Source organism: Curcuma longa, chromosome 8 (genome assembly GCF_044706935.1).
Source record: "Curcuma longa cultivar G26 ecotype Majalengka, Jawa Barat chromosome 8, ITB_CL_G26_1.1, whole genome shotgun sequence".
In the NCBI taxonomy this organism is placed as follows: domain Eukaryota; kingdom Viridiplantae; phylum Streptophyta; class Magnoliopsida; order Zingiberales; family Zingiberaceae; genus Curcuma; species Curcuma longa.
In genome coordinates, this window is record NC_133868.1 from 6672152 (window position 1) to 6687221 (window position 15070).

General features: G+C 39.5%; 4 protein-coding genes across 10 annotated transcripts in view; 1 reads left to right on the top strand and 3 right to left on the bottom strand.

The window, feature by feature from the left end:
* Nucleotides 1-57: 57 nt before the first annotated feature.
* On the bottom strand, nt 58-10004 carry LOC141833851 (O-methyltransferase 1, chloroplastic). 7 transcript variants are annotated; one of them, XM_074721359.1, is made up of 9 exons: nt 9766-10004; nt 9096-9262; nt 8903-9023; nt 7334-7458; nt 5881-6015; nt 5649-5783; nt 4468-5117; nt 4142-4311; nt 58-184 (listed from the first exon to the last, which is right to left on the bottom strand). In XM_074721359.1, the coding sequence occupies exons 1-7, from the start codon at nt 9989-9991 to the stop codon at nt 5046-5048; spliced, it is 981 nt and encodes a 326-aa protein (XP_074577460.1). In that variant the 5' UTR covers nt 9992-10004; the 3' UTR covers nt 58-184; nt 4142-4311; nt 4468-5045. The 7 variants fall into 7 exon arrangements, with proteins under 7 accessions (XP_074577460.1, XP_074577456.1, XP_074577457.1 ...); XM_074721355.1 differs by lacking the exon at nt 58-184 and adding an exon at nt 396-526; XM_074721356.1 differs by lacking the exon at nt 58-184 and adding an exon at nt 953-1190.
* A 523-nt stretch (nt 10005-10527) lies between these two features.
* LOC141833586 (uncharacterized) lies at nt 10528-12517 on the top strand. Its single transcript, XM_074721065.1, has 3 exons — nt 10528-10879; nt 10964-11003; nt 11227-12517. Exons 1-3 carry the CDS (start codon nt 10593-10595, stop codon nt 12376-12378), a joined length of 1479 nt encoding a protein of 492 aa, XP_074577166.1. The 5' UTR covers nt 10528-10592; the 3' UTR covers nt 12379-12517.
* On the bottom strand, nt 12518-13080 carry LOC141833931 (serine/threonine-protein kinase-like protein CCR1). Its single transcript, XM_074721425.1, is given in 2 exon segments — nt 12518-12697; nt 12700-13080. Coding segments are annotated over 2 exon segments (561 nt in total).
* Nucleotides 13081-13534: 454 nt separating this feature from the next.
* Nucleotides 13535-15070, bottom strand: part of LOC141833932 (uncharacterized) — a 2369-nt gene continuing 833 nt past the window's right edge. Inside the window, exon 2 of the mRNA XM_074721426.1 lies at nt 13535-13570. Within this exon, the coding sequence (XP_074577527.1) occupies nt 13535-13570 (36 nt within the window). The remainder of the gene's footprint in view (nt 13571-15070) is intronic.

Below are 15070 nucleotides of genomic sequence, written 5' to 3' on the forward strand. Positions count from 1 at the left end.
TGCAGATACATTACAATCAAAATAACAATTTAGTTTAATTATATTAGTGATCCGGCCCTTCCTTCCTGGTGGTGTCGCCAAACCACTGACTAGCCTACTCCACCAATTAAGGATGATTTTTCTGACTTACAAATTGCAACCACCATGCATGGTACAGGTTCCTACTCGATCGATCGATCAGTCCCTAATCAATTATGAATGTCAGAAATTATCAAAGCACAATAACTGTAATAAACAATGAAATTCGTCATTAATTATACACGATTTTATGATCATATATAAAGAAATAAATTGAAAAATTACATATAACAAAAGATAATCTCAACTTCATCAAATTCGATCTTTAATGGCCTCCACAAGCATTTCAAGTATTAATGGTACACTTAATGCTTACATATAACCAGATAAATTAGATATTCTTCCTGTGGTTCTTCCTGCAGTAGGCTTTCCGTGTCGCTATGGTCCCAGAAACCGCGTGCGCGCGTCCATTAGCATGCTAGCGACTGTTAGCGTGTGTTGGACTTGGCTAAATTGACAAGGAGCAATTCTGATAAAAACCTCTTTTTTCCAAAAACATAAACAAAAACAAAACACGACTCCAGCACATGATATTTATTCATATAGTGAAATGCACAATTAACTCTTGAGAACTTTTAATGAATGCATCATAAAATTTTAAAATTAATAAGGATTAATTTAAAAATAAAAAAAAGTTTCATCCAAACATATGCAAATAACAATAGAATCAACTACACCTACTGAAATTTAATTATCTCTTATGTTATTATTCTAGTACACATTTATACTGAAACGTTACTCGAAACATTTTTTAAAAAAACATAATATTCACCAAATTTTAAAAATGCATACTCGACACATTAATGATATTAATACAATCAATGTACAGAACTGCTAAACAATACTTGGAACTTCTCTAAAAATCTACGTTGGTTCTGGAATTGTTCAATGCGATAGGGGAAGCAAAATACCACACGAGAAATCAAGACGAACAAAATGTTCATAAGGAACTTTAATAATTACCAACAAAGCTATAGACAATTTCTTATTACACATTGTTGATCTATGCTGAAGATTTAAATACAACAGAAAATAAAATTCAAGATCTTTTCCTATACGTCAGTCGTGTGTAACTGTGTTTGTCTAGATGGCAACACAACCAAACCAGGTATCTGAAAAGAGTTGGGTTATTCTTGTTGCCTTCCAAATAATCTCTGGCGATTAAATCTTCAAGAATACTGATCCTTGCATCATAACCATGAAACACGCAATGCATAGCTCTAAATAAATAATAATTTCTGAGTTTTATTAAATAATCTGAAATAAACTGCCGAGAACATCGGGACTCATGCTATTAAATAGAAATATGCTAAAATGGAAAACTACATGCACTAGACGAAATAACAAAACCAACATGCAACACTAAAAGAAATAAATAAACAATACTAAAACCCTCCTCTAGAGCAGTCACGATATATTTGAGCATGATCTAAAGTAAAAGGAAAGCCCAAAATGATCAACTTAAGTCTGTGAACATGGAAGTCGAAGGAAGTGGAACATGAGTACACATATGGAAAAAGACATGATATAATATATCATAATGGAAATGAAAGTATTCAGCTTGTTTATTAGCTTCTCAAATAAATTTCATGTTTTCTAGCATCAAATAATTACTACTCATTTCTCATTATTTTCTCTTTTTGTTTTAAAGTAAGTTACCCTTTTATCTCATGTTTGCTCTTTTACGTTCTTTAAGACTATTCATCTTTTTTTTATCTGTATATATATATATCATATAGAAAAGCAAGCACCCAACAGTCACCAAGTAAAAATGGCCAAAGCCCACATATCATGTAAGTTTAACCCCTAAACTCAGTTGTGCAAGAGGACATTTATCTCAATATAGTAATGGATCATAGCCCTGCATAACACGTTAATGGACAAAGGGTCCTTCAAGAGTGCAAGGTTGAAGCTCAACAATATAGATATATTATTAATTTTTGTTTTGATATAAATAGTTACATATAATTTCATCTGAGTTCTCAAAGCAAGTGATCAAGACATCATGAGGTGTTACTTGTTACTTCATTAACCATCCTCTATAATGATTGCAAAAAGGCAACATTATCGGCCTAGGGATGAACAACTTTCTTTAACATAGATGGAAGCAACCGACAACAAGACAAGGGTCACAAAGGAAAGAAAACTTGAAAGGAAAAGAACTCATCTTGAGAGCCTCAACGATAAAAGGGGCTAGGGTTTTAGGGTGGAATCACTAAGGGCACATGTATAGATTAGGCTGGATGCTAACTAGATCATGGTTAAGATATTGCATGGTTCAGTTGCACAAGAAGGCATAGGTAGATAGAGGGCCACCAATGTCTTGAAAACCAAACCAAAATCAAGAAGGCAAAAACTAGAAGATCATTAGTTTGACCAATCAAACTGATTGATTGAACTAGTTAACCAGAAAATAATATCATAAAATTTATAAAAGGAATATAAAAAATTAATAAATATACTAAATAACAATAATAAACTAACTAATAAAATTGTAAAGTTGAAAAATAGCATTACAAATAAAATTTACAGGACCACCAATGTTTTGTAACTGAATAACGTCTACAATACCTTGCGTGGGTTATGAAAATAGAGCCAAAACCAGCAGCTACCATGGAGTTGTTTAAACAAATTACGCAACTTCCCAAGTCTGCCCATGATATAGAATTTCATTGGGCAAGAATCAAAACCTTCATAAGCACAGTACGACCAAGGCCTTTATAGACAAGCAATGATTTTTTTTTAATAGGAAAGTTTTTACTTTATTTTTCAGTGCAAAGCATATCAGTTACAGGACCACCAATGTTTTGTAACTGAATAACGTCTACAATACCTTGCGTGGGTTATGAAAATAGAGCCAAAACCAGCAGCTACCATGGAGTTGTTTAAACAAATTACGCAACTTCCCAAGTCTGCCCATGATATAGAATTTCATTGGGCAAGAATCAAAACCTTCATAAGCATAGTACGACCAAGGCCTTTATAGACAAGCAATGATTTTTTTTTGATAGGAAAGTTTTTACTTTATTTTTCAGTGCAAAGCATATCAGTTACATTTTTAGGTGACAAATTCATTATAGACTCAAATCAGTGGAGTCTATGTATCATTTACTACTGTCAACCTCTCCAAATATAGAGGCAGAGAGTTTGTCATGATCTGACTCTTTTTGATATTGCTGCATCAATGGAAAACTCACTACTAAGTATATGATTCCCAATGAATTAATTTTCAAATGTTTGCGAGGTCTTACTCAAAGATTTCAAGATCAATGAGAAATCACACAGACCAATTGCAGATTCCATCACAGAATTGATATATCACTGCATTTAAACCTCACAAGAAATTCGCCCCATGTGAAGCTCTGAAACAGTGACTGTATGACACCCTAGTTCAGTCCCACATGAATTGTGAGCTACCAAAGAGAGTGTATACACTTATGTGCATGAGTTACTTCACTAAGGTATAAGCATTTTGGAAAAAGAGTGATGGATGAGTCACCATTGGATCTCACTTGTTGTCGAGAGATCATTTTGGACTATGTGACACCCTCTATTACTGTAGCAGAAAAGGTTATGGCATCCTAGTCTAGTCATGCATGGTGAATTGTGAATTAACAAAAATAAATAACTAAATGTTTAGACATATGAACCATTAGTAACTTGTACTCAAGAATTTTAAACCACTAGTAGCCTGATAAATAATAGGTTAATTCCTTTATCTATGTGTGCTATGACAATTAAGACAGCCTGGTGCATAAAATTTCCGCCAATGTGGAGTCCTAGGGAAGCATCTATTGCACTATTGCACTAAGACTCTCCTTCATGTGTGCTATGACAATTAGCATCCCATAAAAGTATGCTGAATAAAAAGGAAAAAAATCATGATACAAGAATGGATCTGAACATTCTGCACAAAGAAACAACAATTCCATGGCCATTTTTATGGTTCATATGTCATAGATGGTCCTGATTCTAAAGGAGCATCAATTCCATGGCCAATCACAAACAATTACTCGTATACCAAAAATAAAAACAAGGAAGCGTGGTTGCATGCGTGACATACGTGTAAAGCATCAGCTGAAGTACGGCCCTGGGTGCCCCTCCAAGATATTCTTCAGCTAGGTAATTCCCTTCTGCACGAACTCCCATCCCTGGTCCAAATCGATCGTCTTCCTCTCTTGCATCGACGTCTTCCACTCCAATCCTCTCTCCGTAACCAAATCCGCTGGGAACCTGAACCCTAGCACCGATTCCCATCCATATAAGAAGCTAAGAACAGATCAAAACCAAACGTGCGATCGAATAACTACAGCCGCGTATCAAAGACAAACCACGAAGCCAAAGAAAGGAATAAGGAAGTAACGAAGACAGAGAGGAGCGTAATCGCACCCGAGAGAAGCGGCGTCCGGAGAGGCCGACGACCAATTTGATCGCGTGGAAATGGTGAGCGGACAAAACTTCTCAGGAGCCCCCCCAGCCGTTTGCCCTTTTATTGAGAAGGCCCTTTAACGGCGGTTGGATCTAAGCAAAATTAATCTCACCCATTAACTAAAACTATTAAACAATAATAATAAGTTGCGAATTAGCCTCTTCTTTTTTTTTCTTTTTTTTTTTTTTTTGGCCTTTTCCTTTTTTTTTAGGGATTCATTGGCTCTTTGTTTGAACCGCATAATGTTGAACGAGCGGCTATGGCGGTGCGCATAAATCTCAAACAGAACGGGAACTGATTTTGTACCAATTATGCGTGCAAGTATATTTCTTGATCAAAATTATTGAAATAAGGCATGAAATCAAAATTGCTGAAAAGTACTCAAGAACATTGTGTTCATTTATATTTGTATTTTTTTTCTCCTCAAAATGGAACAGGAAAAGTATATGGTCTAGAGAACCTTTAACCAGCCACTTTTTAAAACAAGACTGCAGTTCAAACACTAAAATCCTCCAGAAAACTGATGGAATCGATTCAACTACAGTTCGTCAAAGCCTTCTTCATCTCCTTCATCTTCTATCCTTTCCAAGTGTGTCCTCCAAATCTCCATCTATGATTCCAACACGAGAGCAGTCAAAATGTTTATATATATTTTTATCCATAAGCTGTATCATCAAAGCATGTATTTAATTTAGACAACCTGTGTTCTCAAATAAGTAGGAGCATGTAGATTGTAGAATGCTCTTGATGATTTTGAGAATTGTAAGGCTAAATAACACCTCAAATAAAGTCAGTTTGATGGTAGGTTTGTACATCTTTCATAGGAATTTGAAAACTGAAAAAGAAATTGCAAAAGATTTCTGAATTGAAATTGATTGATTCTTTGATTATGTACTCCAAGGACATGAAAGAGGGAAAGAAATGACCACACTGATATAAAGTCAGATATATGTAGTAACTAGAAACCATTTTGACTGGTTTAATTAATTGAAATTTTTGAACCTCTGTATCAGATAACTACGACATGGCTGTATCATTTTGGAGCATAAGCTCTCTCCTACAGTTTTATAAATACTATGCTAGCAAAAATAAATAAATAAAAAGAGGAGCTGACCTATAATTTTCGTTGTGCAGAAATTACCTGGGCATCAGAAAACTGCAGCTGTTCAGCAATAAACAGTAGACTTCCATCGTCAGACTCATAATCACTACTGGTTGCATTCACTCGAAAGCCGTGGCTTACGAGAAGTCTTTGTATCCTGTCTCTTCTATTATCCTGCAATGCAGAAAGAGAAACAAAGTCATGAGGATATGATTCAGGTATCCAAACATCTAGGCATATATGAACTAACGTGCTATCAAAAAAGATATACCTTTGCTTCAATTTGAGAGCTTTCCACTGCCAACGAGGTAGGCAATTCTCCAAGGAAAATGCTTCCTTTCATAGCTGAACTGCTTACCAGGGATAATATATCTATCAAGTTTGTCATAGTTGACATGGGAAGCCCCTAGAGAATCAATATCACTAGAAGTCAATCAGCACGTCTTAATTAGAATACACAAAGGTCAATATCGAAACTGAGAAACCATTAAGAGAGCTGAAGATCACAATGAAAGCCAATCATTCTGGCATAATTTGAAAATACATGATGGATATACTCTCAAAATCAAGGAAAGCAAGTGGGTAATTTATATGTGTTAGCGAAATCATGATCCACCCCTCATTCTTCGGTTTCCCAAACTAGGACATGTGAAATGTAGATAGGATTTGCAGAAATAGCGAAGTTCAAAATTCATCTGAATGGCCCATAAACTTGGCTTAATTGGGCATGCTATGTTTTCTTTCTACTGTTTAAATATTAGCTTCTGCATTCCTTTAGTAATATAACATTTTTTTTTTTATTTACAAGGGGTATCTGGGCAGCTAGCACCAACTAGTCCCCTTGGCTGACCGGCCCTGCCCCACGGCCTTCAACGAGAGTCCCCACCGGCCAGCGAGGGTAAATCAGGAGGATTCGCTGGCACCTACACTCCAGCCCATTACCAAATTGGGATCCACGTGCCCGACCAACACAGCCGACTGCTACGCCCCATGCATTAAACCCAGTGAGACGCATCCCGGAGGAATCGAACCGCGGAAGTGGCCTATGGAGAGGGAATGCGGTTACCAGTGCGCCACGCCCCTGGGGGCAGTAATATAACATTTATGCATTTATGTATGGTTGATACTGTACTTGCATGTTACTACTCTCGCTATCCTGTGTCATTAAGTACTTATGTGCTTCGAGCCTTATCTTGCATTTTTACAGCACAATTCATTGACTGAAACGAGAATCATGCCAATTGAATTTTTTTACCATCGGAGTGGTTGTTCCTAACCATGGGAGGGGCTAACTTGGGCCATGAAATCCTTTCACAGCTAAACTGCTTACAAGATAATATATCTATCAGTTTGTCATAGTTGAAATGTGGAGCCCCTACAGGATCACAGGAACATAGTAAGTTGTCATTATAAGCTAATTAAGCATGTTTCAATTAGAATGCAGAAAACAAATAAAGTCTAAATATCAAAACAAAGAAATCATTGAGGGAGCTGAAAATCAGAATGAAAGTCAATTAATCTAATACACGATTGACATGTTCTCATAATCAAAAGAAGCAAATGGGTAATAGACATGCGTGTACAGGCACTCACCAGAAAAGCAATCTAATCATAGTAAGTTACTGGTGGTATGAAACTAAATCAAGATCAACCCTTCGTTCTTGTTCTCCAAGGCCAAGAAATGTAAATAGAATTCAGGAAATAGTGATAGGTTCAAAATTTACCTGAATGGCCCATAAACTCGGTTTATTCCCATTGTAACCCCTTTCGCACAAGGCTAACTGCAGATCTGTGGATTCTAGAGGAACATGGAGCGAGATGCAGTTTCTTGAAACTTTAGCTCCCGCTTCTACTACATCCAGGGGAAGAATGTTAGATGTTCAAAGAAAAAGTTATAAATCTTCAGTGCATTACAATGGCAAGGAAGAGGCCCTGTGTAAGGCAATGAAGCATAGATTGTGTTATATAACTAATGTCATACTACAAAAGTAGGTCATCGACTAAGGTTTCAAATATGAGTCCATGTTGGAAGCAGATCAAGGTTCAAATACTGATACGAGTACAAACGCCTAGAACAAATTCCTAAAGAAAGAGAAGGAAGAGGAGGAGATGGTAGCATGGAGAAGTAAAGATGAGAGAAAAAAGAGGAAGGCGTCAACAAGATACAAAAAAACAAGGAAATAGAACAAAGAACAAAAAATAAATAGGAAACCTGCTATTAATTAATCTGATTGATGCTGAGTGTTGAATGGTTCCTGTATTCGTGTATGGCATCATATTGAATTACATGAGTATGATACTGTACAAAAAATCATGAATTCTACTATCTGAATTTGCAACCACATTATGCAACTGTTCCTCCTATTAGAACTAACTGGTGGAAAATTTAGTAAGGTCTTAATTTATCCTGCACCATCTAATCTATTGTTTGCTTGCAACATTATGAAAGTCCTCTTCTTAAACCAACATTTCTTGTCCTGACAGATAGGATTCTTTGTTGCTTAGTCTTCTTATATCAGCGAGTCTTGGTAATTCAATGATATACCAAATCCTCCTAAAAGACAAAGGCCATCATTTGAAGCTTCCAAAGGGCATCTAATACCATTTGAAGTGTTCCACCTCATAACTAGTGGTGGATCAGGATTTATTGAAAGTATATATGGAAAGTTGGAAACCGAAGTTTAGATATGTACATGGTCAATGCTACAACAAGTTCACTGTAGTTTCTAGAGAGAAACTAGATGATTAGGAAATCAAAAATCAACCACGAACTAGTCTTTTGTTGATTTGACCAGCATGGAAAGAGATGTCTAGTGAAACAAACAAAGCTTATTTGCTTGTCTCTGTTTACTATTGATGTTGTGGAACCAGTACCACTCAGTAGAGTATCAAGATCTAAATTCTATAGAATAGGCTGGAAAAAATAAGAACACCAACCAAATAAAATGAATAAGACTAAAAACACATACCAAGAGCATATGCAAAAGAGTTAATGTGGTTAGGTAGATAGCTCACGTCCACATGCAATGAAGAATCCACTAGAAAGACCAATGGTATATGAAGATCTATCGATAAAACTTCACTTGCTGACCAAAATTAATACCCAGACCTCAATTTAAATCGAGAGGAAACCTTGAGGACTGCATGACTAGTGACGTTGGACTACAAAGCTCTAAACGAAAACAGCCACATATGATAACATATGCAATCAAAAGACTTGAGTCACATTTGACAGAGGTATTTAGAAACTAATGAAAGTCATATAAATTCAGTACATAAAAATAAACACATACCTTTGAGTTTTTGAGATGCAATATTGAAGACACTTTGTGGAGAGATGTCAAATATGACAGAAGAGCGAGGCCAATTCAGCCTGTAAGGCCGGGTGTCCATACCATCTGTCAATAAAACAATCTATATGGTGTAAGATGGACTTGACTATTGCACATGATGGAAAGTGCTCATTTTATCAGCATATCTAGATACCTGTCTAAGATCTTCTGTAGTTCCAATCATAGAAAGCAGGTTATCATCGATGAATTTTGTTGCCAATCTATATTGGCGTGGGCTAGGTGAATATTTGCTCTCCACATCATGATGGCTAACGGTGGAAGAAAGAAGGCAACTAGAATATGGATCAATGAACTGAGGCTCTGCATGCATCCAAAATGAACAATATGAATAAATATTGGTCAACAATACGGTTTCCTTCCAATTGGAACTGAAATTGAAATATTACATACAAAGATGATTACTAACTAAATGCTAGGGTTTAGAAAAGTGGAAACAATAACAAAGAGGTAAAATTACAGCAAAAAAATGACTTCTTTCCTCCATTGTATGCTCAACAAACTAAAAGAAGTAGGAACAACCCAGGAACTAATTAACTTGAAAGCACAAAATACAAAACGCCCAAAAGTAGCTCTAATAGATGAGTCGTCTCCGCCACAAGAAAAATTCACGTCAAGGAAACCCATTTGAGAAACACAATGGCAAAAGAAATGCATTTATTAGAAGCATATGCACGAGAAACAGAGGAGAAAGAGGACCTAGTGAAGATGGCGGCATGTACAATTTTAGTTCGAAGGGCGAAAAGAAACCACTTTCAGTCACATAGGTTATCGAGTTGACGCAAAACGGAAGAAAAACCATGTACCAGGGCGGAGAGACTCCTGGAAACGAAGGAAAGCGGCACGGACAGCTGCCTCGAGGAGCGGGTCGGGGCGTTCGCCTCCCAGTCGGGCGGCGGCAGTTCTACAGTTCCTCGGCTGGCGTACTTCCGAATTCCTCCACTCGAATGAGATCACCGAGGGGTTACAACGGACGGCGGAGAGTTCCGTGGTCGTCGGCGGGATAAAGCATCTCAACCTTAACCCAACCATTATTGCCCGTCGATCCTCTTGGTTTCGCGACGACGCAGACCGACAACCTAAAAAAAGGTTGTTTTTATTCACCCCACAAAATTTCACCTTTTCCACTCATACTCTCTTTGCTTGTCGTGTATGGTATCTCTTCGGTGTGCACCAAGTTCTGTCCTCACCATCGTCGCAATTCTGTTGACAGAAAAATTTCGTCTTCTGAAACGGCCAAAAAGAAATGATGACGAAATCCGAATGGACGCCCGAACGACCACGCCACTCACGCCATCCCGCAAGCCACCGCATCACGATTCCGATTCGCCCGTGCAATATGGAATTCTCCGATGCCGCTCGTTGCGCGGCGACCAAACGAGTTTCTCCACCAATCGCGTCGCCCAACAGCCGCCGCGTGGAACGTGACCCCACCGCTCTCCACGAGGAGCGAGTCGACGCCTTGGGCGCTCCGCCGCTGGCTGCTCGGCTGGGTGGTGATGCTGCGACCGTGACCTCGATGCTTCCTTGCGTCTTGGTTCTCGTCTGCCCACCGAATTCTCTAGTGCGTTTAATTTTGATCGTATCAGGAGCGGTGGATTTAGAGTGACGACTCCGCGGAACTCCAACCGGGATGGAGCAAATGGCAGCGAAGCTGGCCTCTTTGGTGCCGCCGCCGCAGCCCCGCGACGAGCTCGTGGTGGAGAAGATCGGGGCGGAGAAGGGGAGGGAAACGGGGGAAGCGAGGAGGCGGCCTTTGGAAAGGTCGACGGTGGAAGTGAAGGGAGCAGGAGGGATCCTTGTCATCGGCGGGCTCCTGGCTGCTGCCGCCGGAGCCACCATCATCGCTCGCAGAGCGCAAGCGAAGCGCCCGCCGGCGATCAAGAAAGAGAGGGTTGATGGTATCAACGGCGACCATAAGTGAGTTCATCATGTTTTTGGCATGTAGATTTGTTGTGGTTTTTCGTATGCTTGCTCACGATTTCCTGTTATTTCTTCCTGCAGATCGGAACAGAGCCAAATTGATGGATCCGTCGGTATCCCGGTAATTGCTATTTCGTAAATCCTGTGTTCTTGATTTAGTAAACATCTTTAGTTTAAGGAAAGAATAGCTTCTGTTCTGTTCTCTGTTTCCTAATAGTCTGGTTAAGAAGGACAAAGATTGAAGAACAATATAATAGTTACAGACTTGTTAAACAGTACGACAAATCGCATCGTTCAACAGTAATTTAGAACGAGTGTAATAAATTTGGAATTTTGTCATATAGGAGGACAATCGTGTTTCTGTCAAATCGAAGGACAATTTGTTTGAAGATGATACTTGTAATGGTGCTAAAGAACTTCCAAATGGTAGAGTGTTGGACGTGGACCAAGTTAATGAGAAAGTGCCTGAATCATCTCCTGAAGCAGCAGCAGAGGAAGAGATGAAAGAAAAGAAAGAAGCAGAGTCATCACCACAACAAGAGGAAGGCGAGGAAGAGATTGAAGATAAGAAAGAGAATAAATCATCCCCTGAACCTGAAGGAGAAGAAATTGAAGAAAAGAAAGAGGCAGAGGCATCTCCAGAAGGAAAAGAACATGAAGAAGAAAAAGAAGAAAAGAAAGACATCGATACACCTCGTGAAGGAGAAGAAAAAGATGAACACGAAGAACTAGAGTCATCTCTTGAAGGAGAAGGTGATGAAACCCACAGCAATCAAACTCAACCTCACATGATTCATTCTGAAGTCGGCGCAGAAGAATTTTCTACCACGAAGGAAACAGATGAAGTCATTGAGAAGAGACAACCTGCGCCATTTGCTCAAGAAGAAGATGGATCCAAGAACAATCAAATTCAAACTAACATAGCTGATCCTCAACACAGAGCTGAAGAGCAGTCTATAGTGAATGAAGTAGAGAAAAAGGGAGAAGAAAGGCAAGAGTCGGATTCATCTCCTGAAGAAGCAGCTCAACTGAGAGGGGACGGCTCGGGTAGTGCTAGAGTTTCTTCTGCAAAATTAAATGAAGCAGCGATCACGCCATCTGAGGTAGTTGAACAAGCAGAGATTCCACTGCACGAAGTGGAGTCGAAAATCTTGAGCGACTCCTTAATAACATCAGGAGAAGTTAAGGATGAGGTACATGTAAACGAGGCAGAAGAAAAGCAAGAAGAAAGTATCATATGCAGAGATAAGATCCCAGATAACTTGGCGCATGCAAATAAGGTAGAAGAAAAGGAAGAACAAGGCATCATCGGGAGAGAGAAAAACACAGATAATGTAGTGCAGCAACATTTAATGGCAATTATCAGAGAGAAGGCACTCGTGTTGGAGAAATTCTTGATGGATATTCCTGACAGATTGTTGGTGGGTTTCCTGGTGATGGCGCTAACCATAGTGCTGCTTCATTACACCAAACTCTCTCACTACTCTATCACATGATTTCTCCGTCCGAAGAGAATTTACAGGAAAATTGAGCTGTACTTATTATGTTTTAGAATTACGTCAAGGACTAGTTTTTGCTTGGATTCAGTCTTTCACATTTATTCGTTCGAGAATCATATATTTTCTTCGTTGCCTACTACATTTCTCGATTAGAGCTACGTATCCGGAGGCGGGCCGCCCAGCCAAGGACCGCGCTCCCCTGTTTCAGGTAGTGCTCCAGGCTGCAACTGCTTTCCCCCAGGAACTCGGAGATGATGAGGCGCTCCCCCGGCGCCTCGGAGAAACCCAGGACGGGCACCACGTTGGGGCGGTGGCACGCGTACGGTACGAGAGCGACTTCATCCGCGAGGAGAAGCTCATACCGGGGTTGCCCAGCACCAGGTGGTGGTGGATACGCTTCACGCTGTAGGCGCGCCCGCCGTCGGCCTCCGTGGCCTTATACACGGTCCCTAGCCGGCCACAGCCCACCACGCGCGAGCCGTGGAAGCCGGCCGTGGCGATCTCCACGTCGCTCAGCTGGTGGAAGTGCGCGGCTGGGAGGATGGGGGCCGACGTGCTGACTTCGCCATCGCCGGCTTCCGGGTCCACGGCAGCGAACTTGTTCCGGCAGAGGACGTAGAGGACAGCCATGAGAGCCACGAGAGCGAGGCACAGTAGCGCGATAGCTACGCCAATGGCCGACCGATCCTTGGGCGTCATGTCGTCTTGGTTGGAGATTGAGAAGCTACGCCAAGGCGACAGCCAGGGAGGATTTAAGGAGATAATTTGGTCGGATTTGGCTAGCGTTGCAGATGGCTAGAACAGAATCTTTTTGCGTACATTAAGTTATAACTGTATCAGGTGGCCTGGAGAAGAGCTGCCCGGCATGTGTTGTCTGTTACGTTGCTGCACCGATCTTGGAAGACATCCCGGAACGGGAAAGAGTAGCTCCATTTTCTCACTAAAGAGCTTGTCTCGTTCTATACTGTCTCATTTGGATTTTTCTGTGTGTACGATGCAATATATTCGATGGTCTCAGTCAATTGTGATTATCTTCCTTTTAACGATGTCAACAAGGGATGAAACTTTACTGATCATGTTAGTAGTAGTTTATGTATAATTCACGGTGGGCAGAACAGTATTGTAACTAAGATCCGACAGTGCACGCATGACGTCACACTTTAGCTTTAGCTTTGATTGGTTCAACAACCTACAAGTAAACTACGTTTGAAAAGTTAGATATTTACAGGCTCATCAAAATTATACAAAGGTCAAAATTTAGATAACTTAATGTTAGAGTCGAATTTGGATATTCAATGTTGACTCATCCTTTGTCGTCCCCGAGTCCAAAGAATAGGTTCTGTCGAATACTCCTTGCTATCCCGAGTTCAATGAGTAAATTTTCATACAAAGTCAACACATGGTTAGAGGACATCAATCTTGTCTCGATATCACCTTTCGTTATTTAAATGAGACTTCGTAAAAGAGAATAATAAAAATATTATAGAAAGAGAAAGATGATTAGAGACAAAAAAAAATCTTATATGTCTTTTAATTATCAATCTTCTTTTATAGACTTTCATTATGATATTCCTTTTGCAATGGTTGTTTCTATTTATGATCACCCTCTCATAATATTCCCAATGTTCATCCCTCCATATTGACTAGTATTCATCATTATTAGTTTTTTTATTACCAATCACTCCCATCTCAAAAGGTTTCATCTTTAAGATAAGCCCTCACCCATAAATATTCTTGAACTTCTCAAGCTCAAATCTTAGGTGTCGAATGCCAAGCAATCCAAGATATTTCACACTTAAGTCCTCCGAGTCGAGCACCACATGCTCTCGAGCTCTCATGTATGTAAGGCTCAAGTGTCAAACATATATCCTTTTCTTCCTAGAGCTAGTTTGACCCAGCTTTGCCCACATATCATAGCCTTTTGGGTTTTTTGACTTTTTGATCATATATTATTACGAGATATTACTTAAAAATCAGCTTATATTTTAAATTTTTCACAAAATGTGCATAATACATATGACCTATACTATTACCAAGGGAGAATAAACAAGTTAGAACCATCTTGACATTGATCTCACTGAATATCAAAAGATATTTTCAATTAGCTAATGTCAAATAAGAACTATAAATTTTGCAACAGTGGAGATTAACATGGCAGGTTAAAGAAAGTAATAATACAGATCGAATCCGCTGCAAGAGGCTCTAATCCAACGGTAGCAAGGGATGACACTTTGGATATAACAACCATAGATCTAGATGGATAACTAAGATTGCACTAAGGAAGGAGATGGTGATCCACATCTCACAAGAATGGTGATGGCCTCTAGATGATGTCAACCCTAGCACACATCCCATGTTGATTGATGGTTCGTGGCCTGGAAGACATGTGCACCGCACGTGGAACATGAGTGGAACTTTCAAACAGCATGGGAAGTAGGAAGAGCAAAGGAAGTCTGTCGACCTTTATGATGACCAAATCTAGAGTCATTTATGATAGGTCACGTCAGATCAAATCCACAGTCAATTTTCACTTATCAATTCATCTTAATTGTTCAGGAGGGAGGTGATGTGTCGCGTAGTCCCCGCCCTAACAAATACTACAAACCTATCTATGTAGATACATGTGAGATGGCTAAAGACATGACCTTAAGATTTAGTGGCTTAGGATGTTGCATTTTTGCATTTTTTC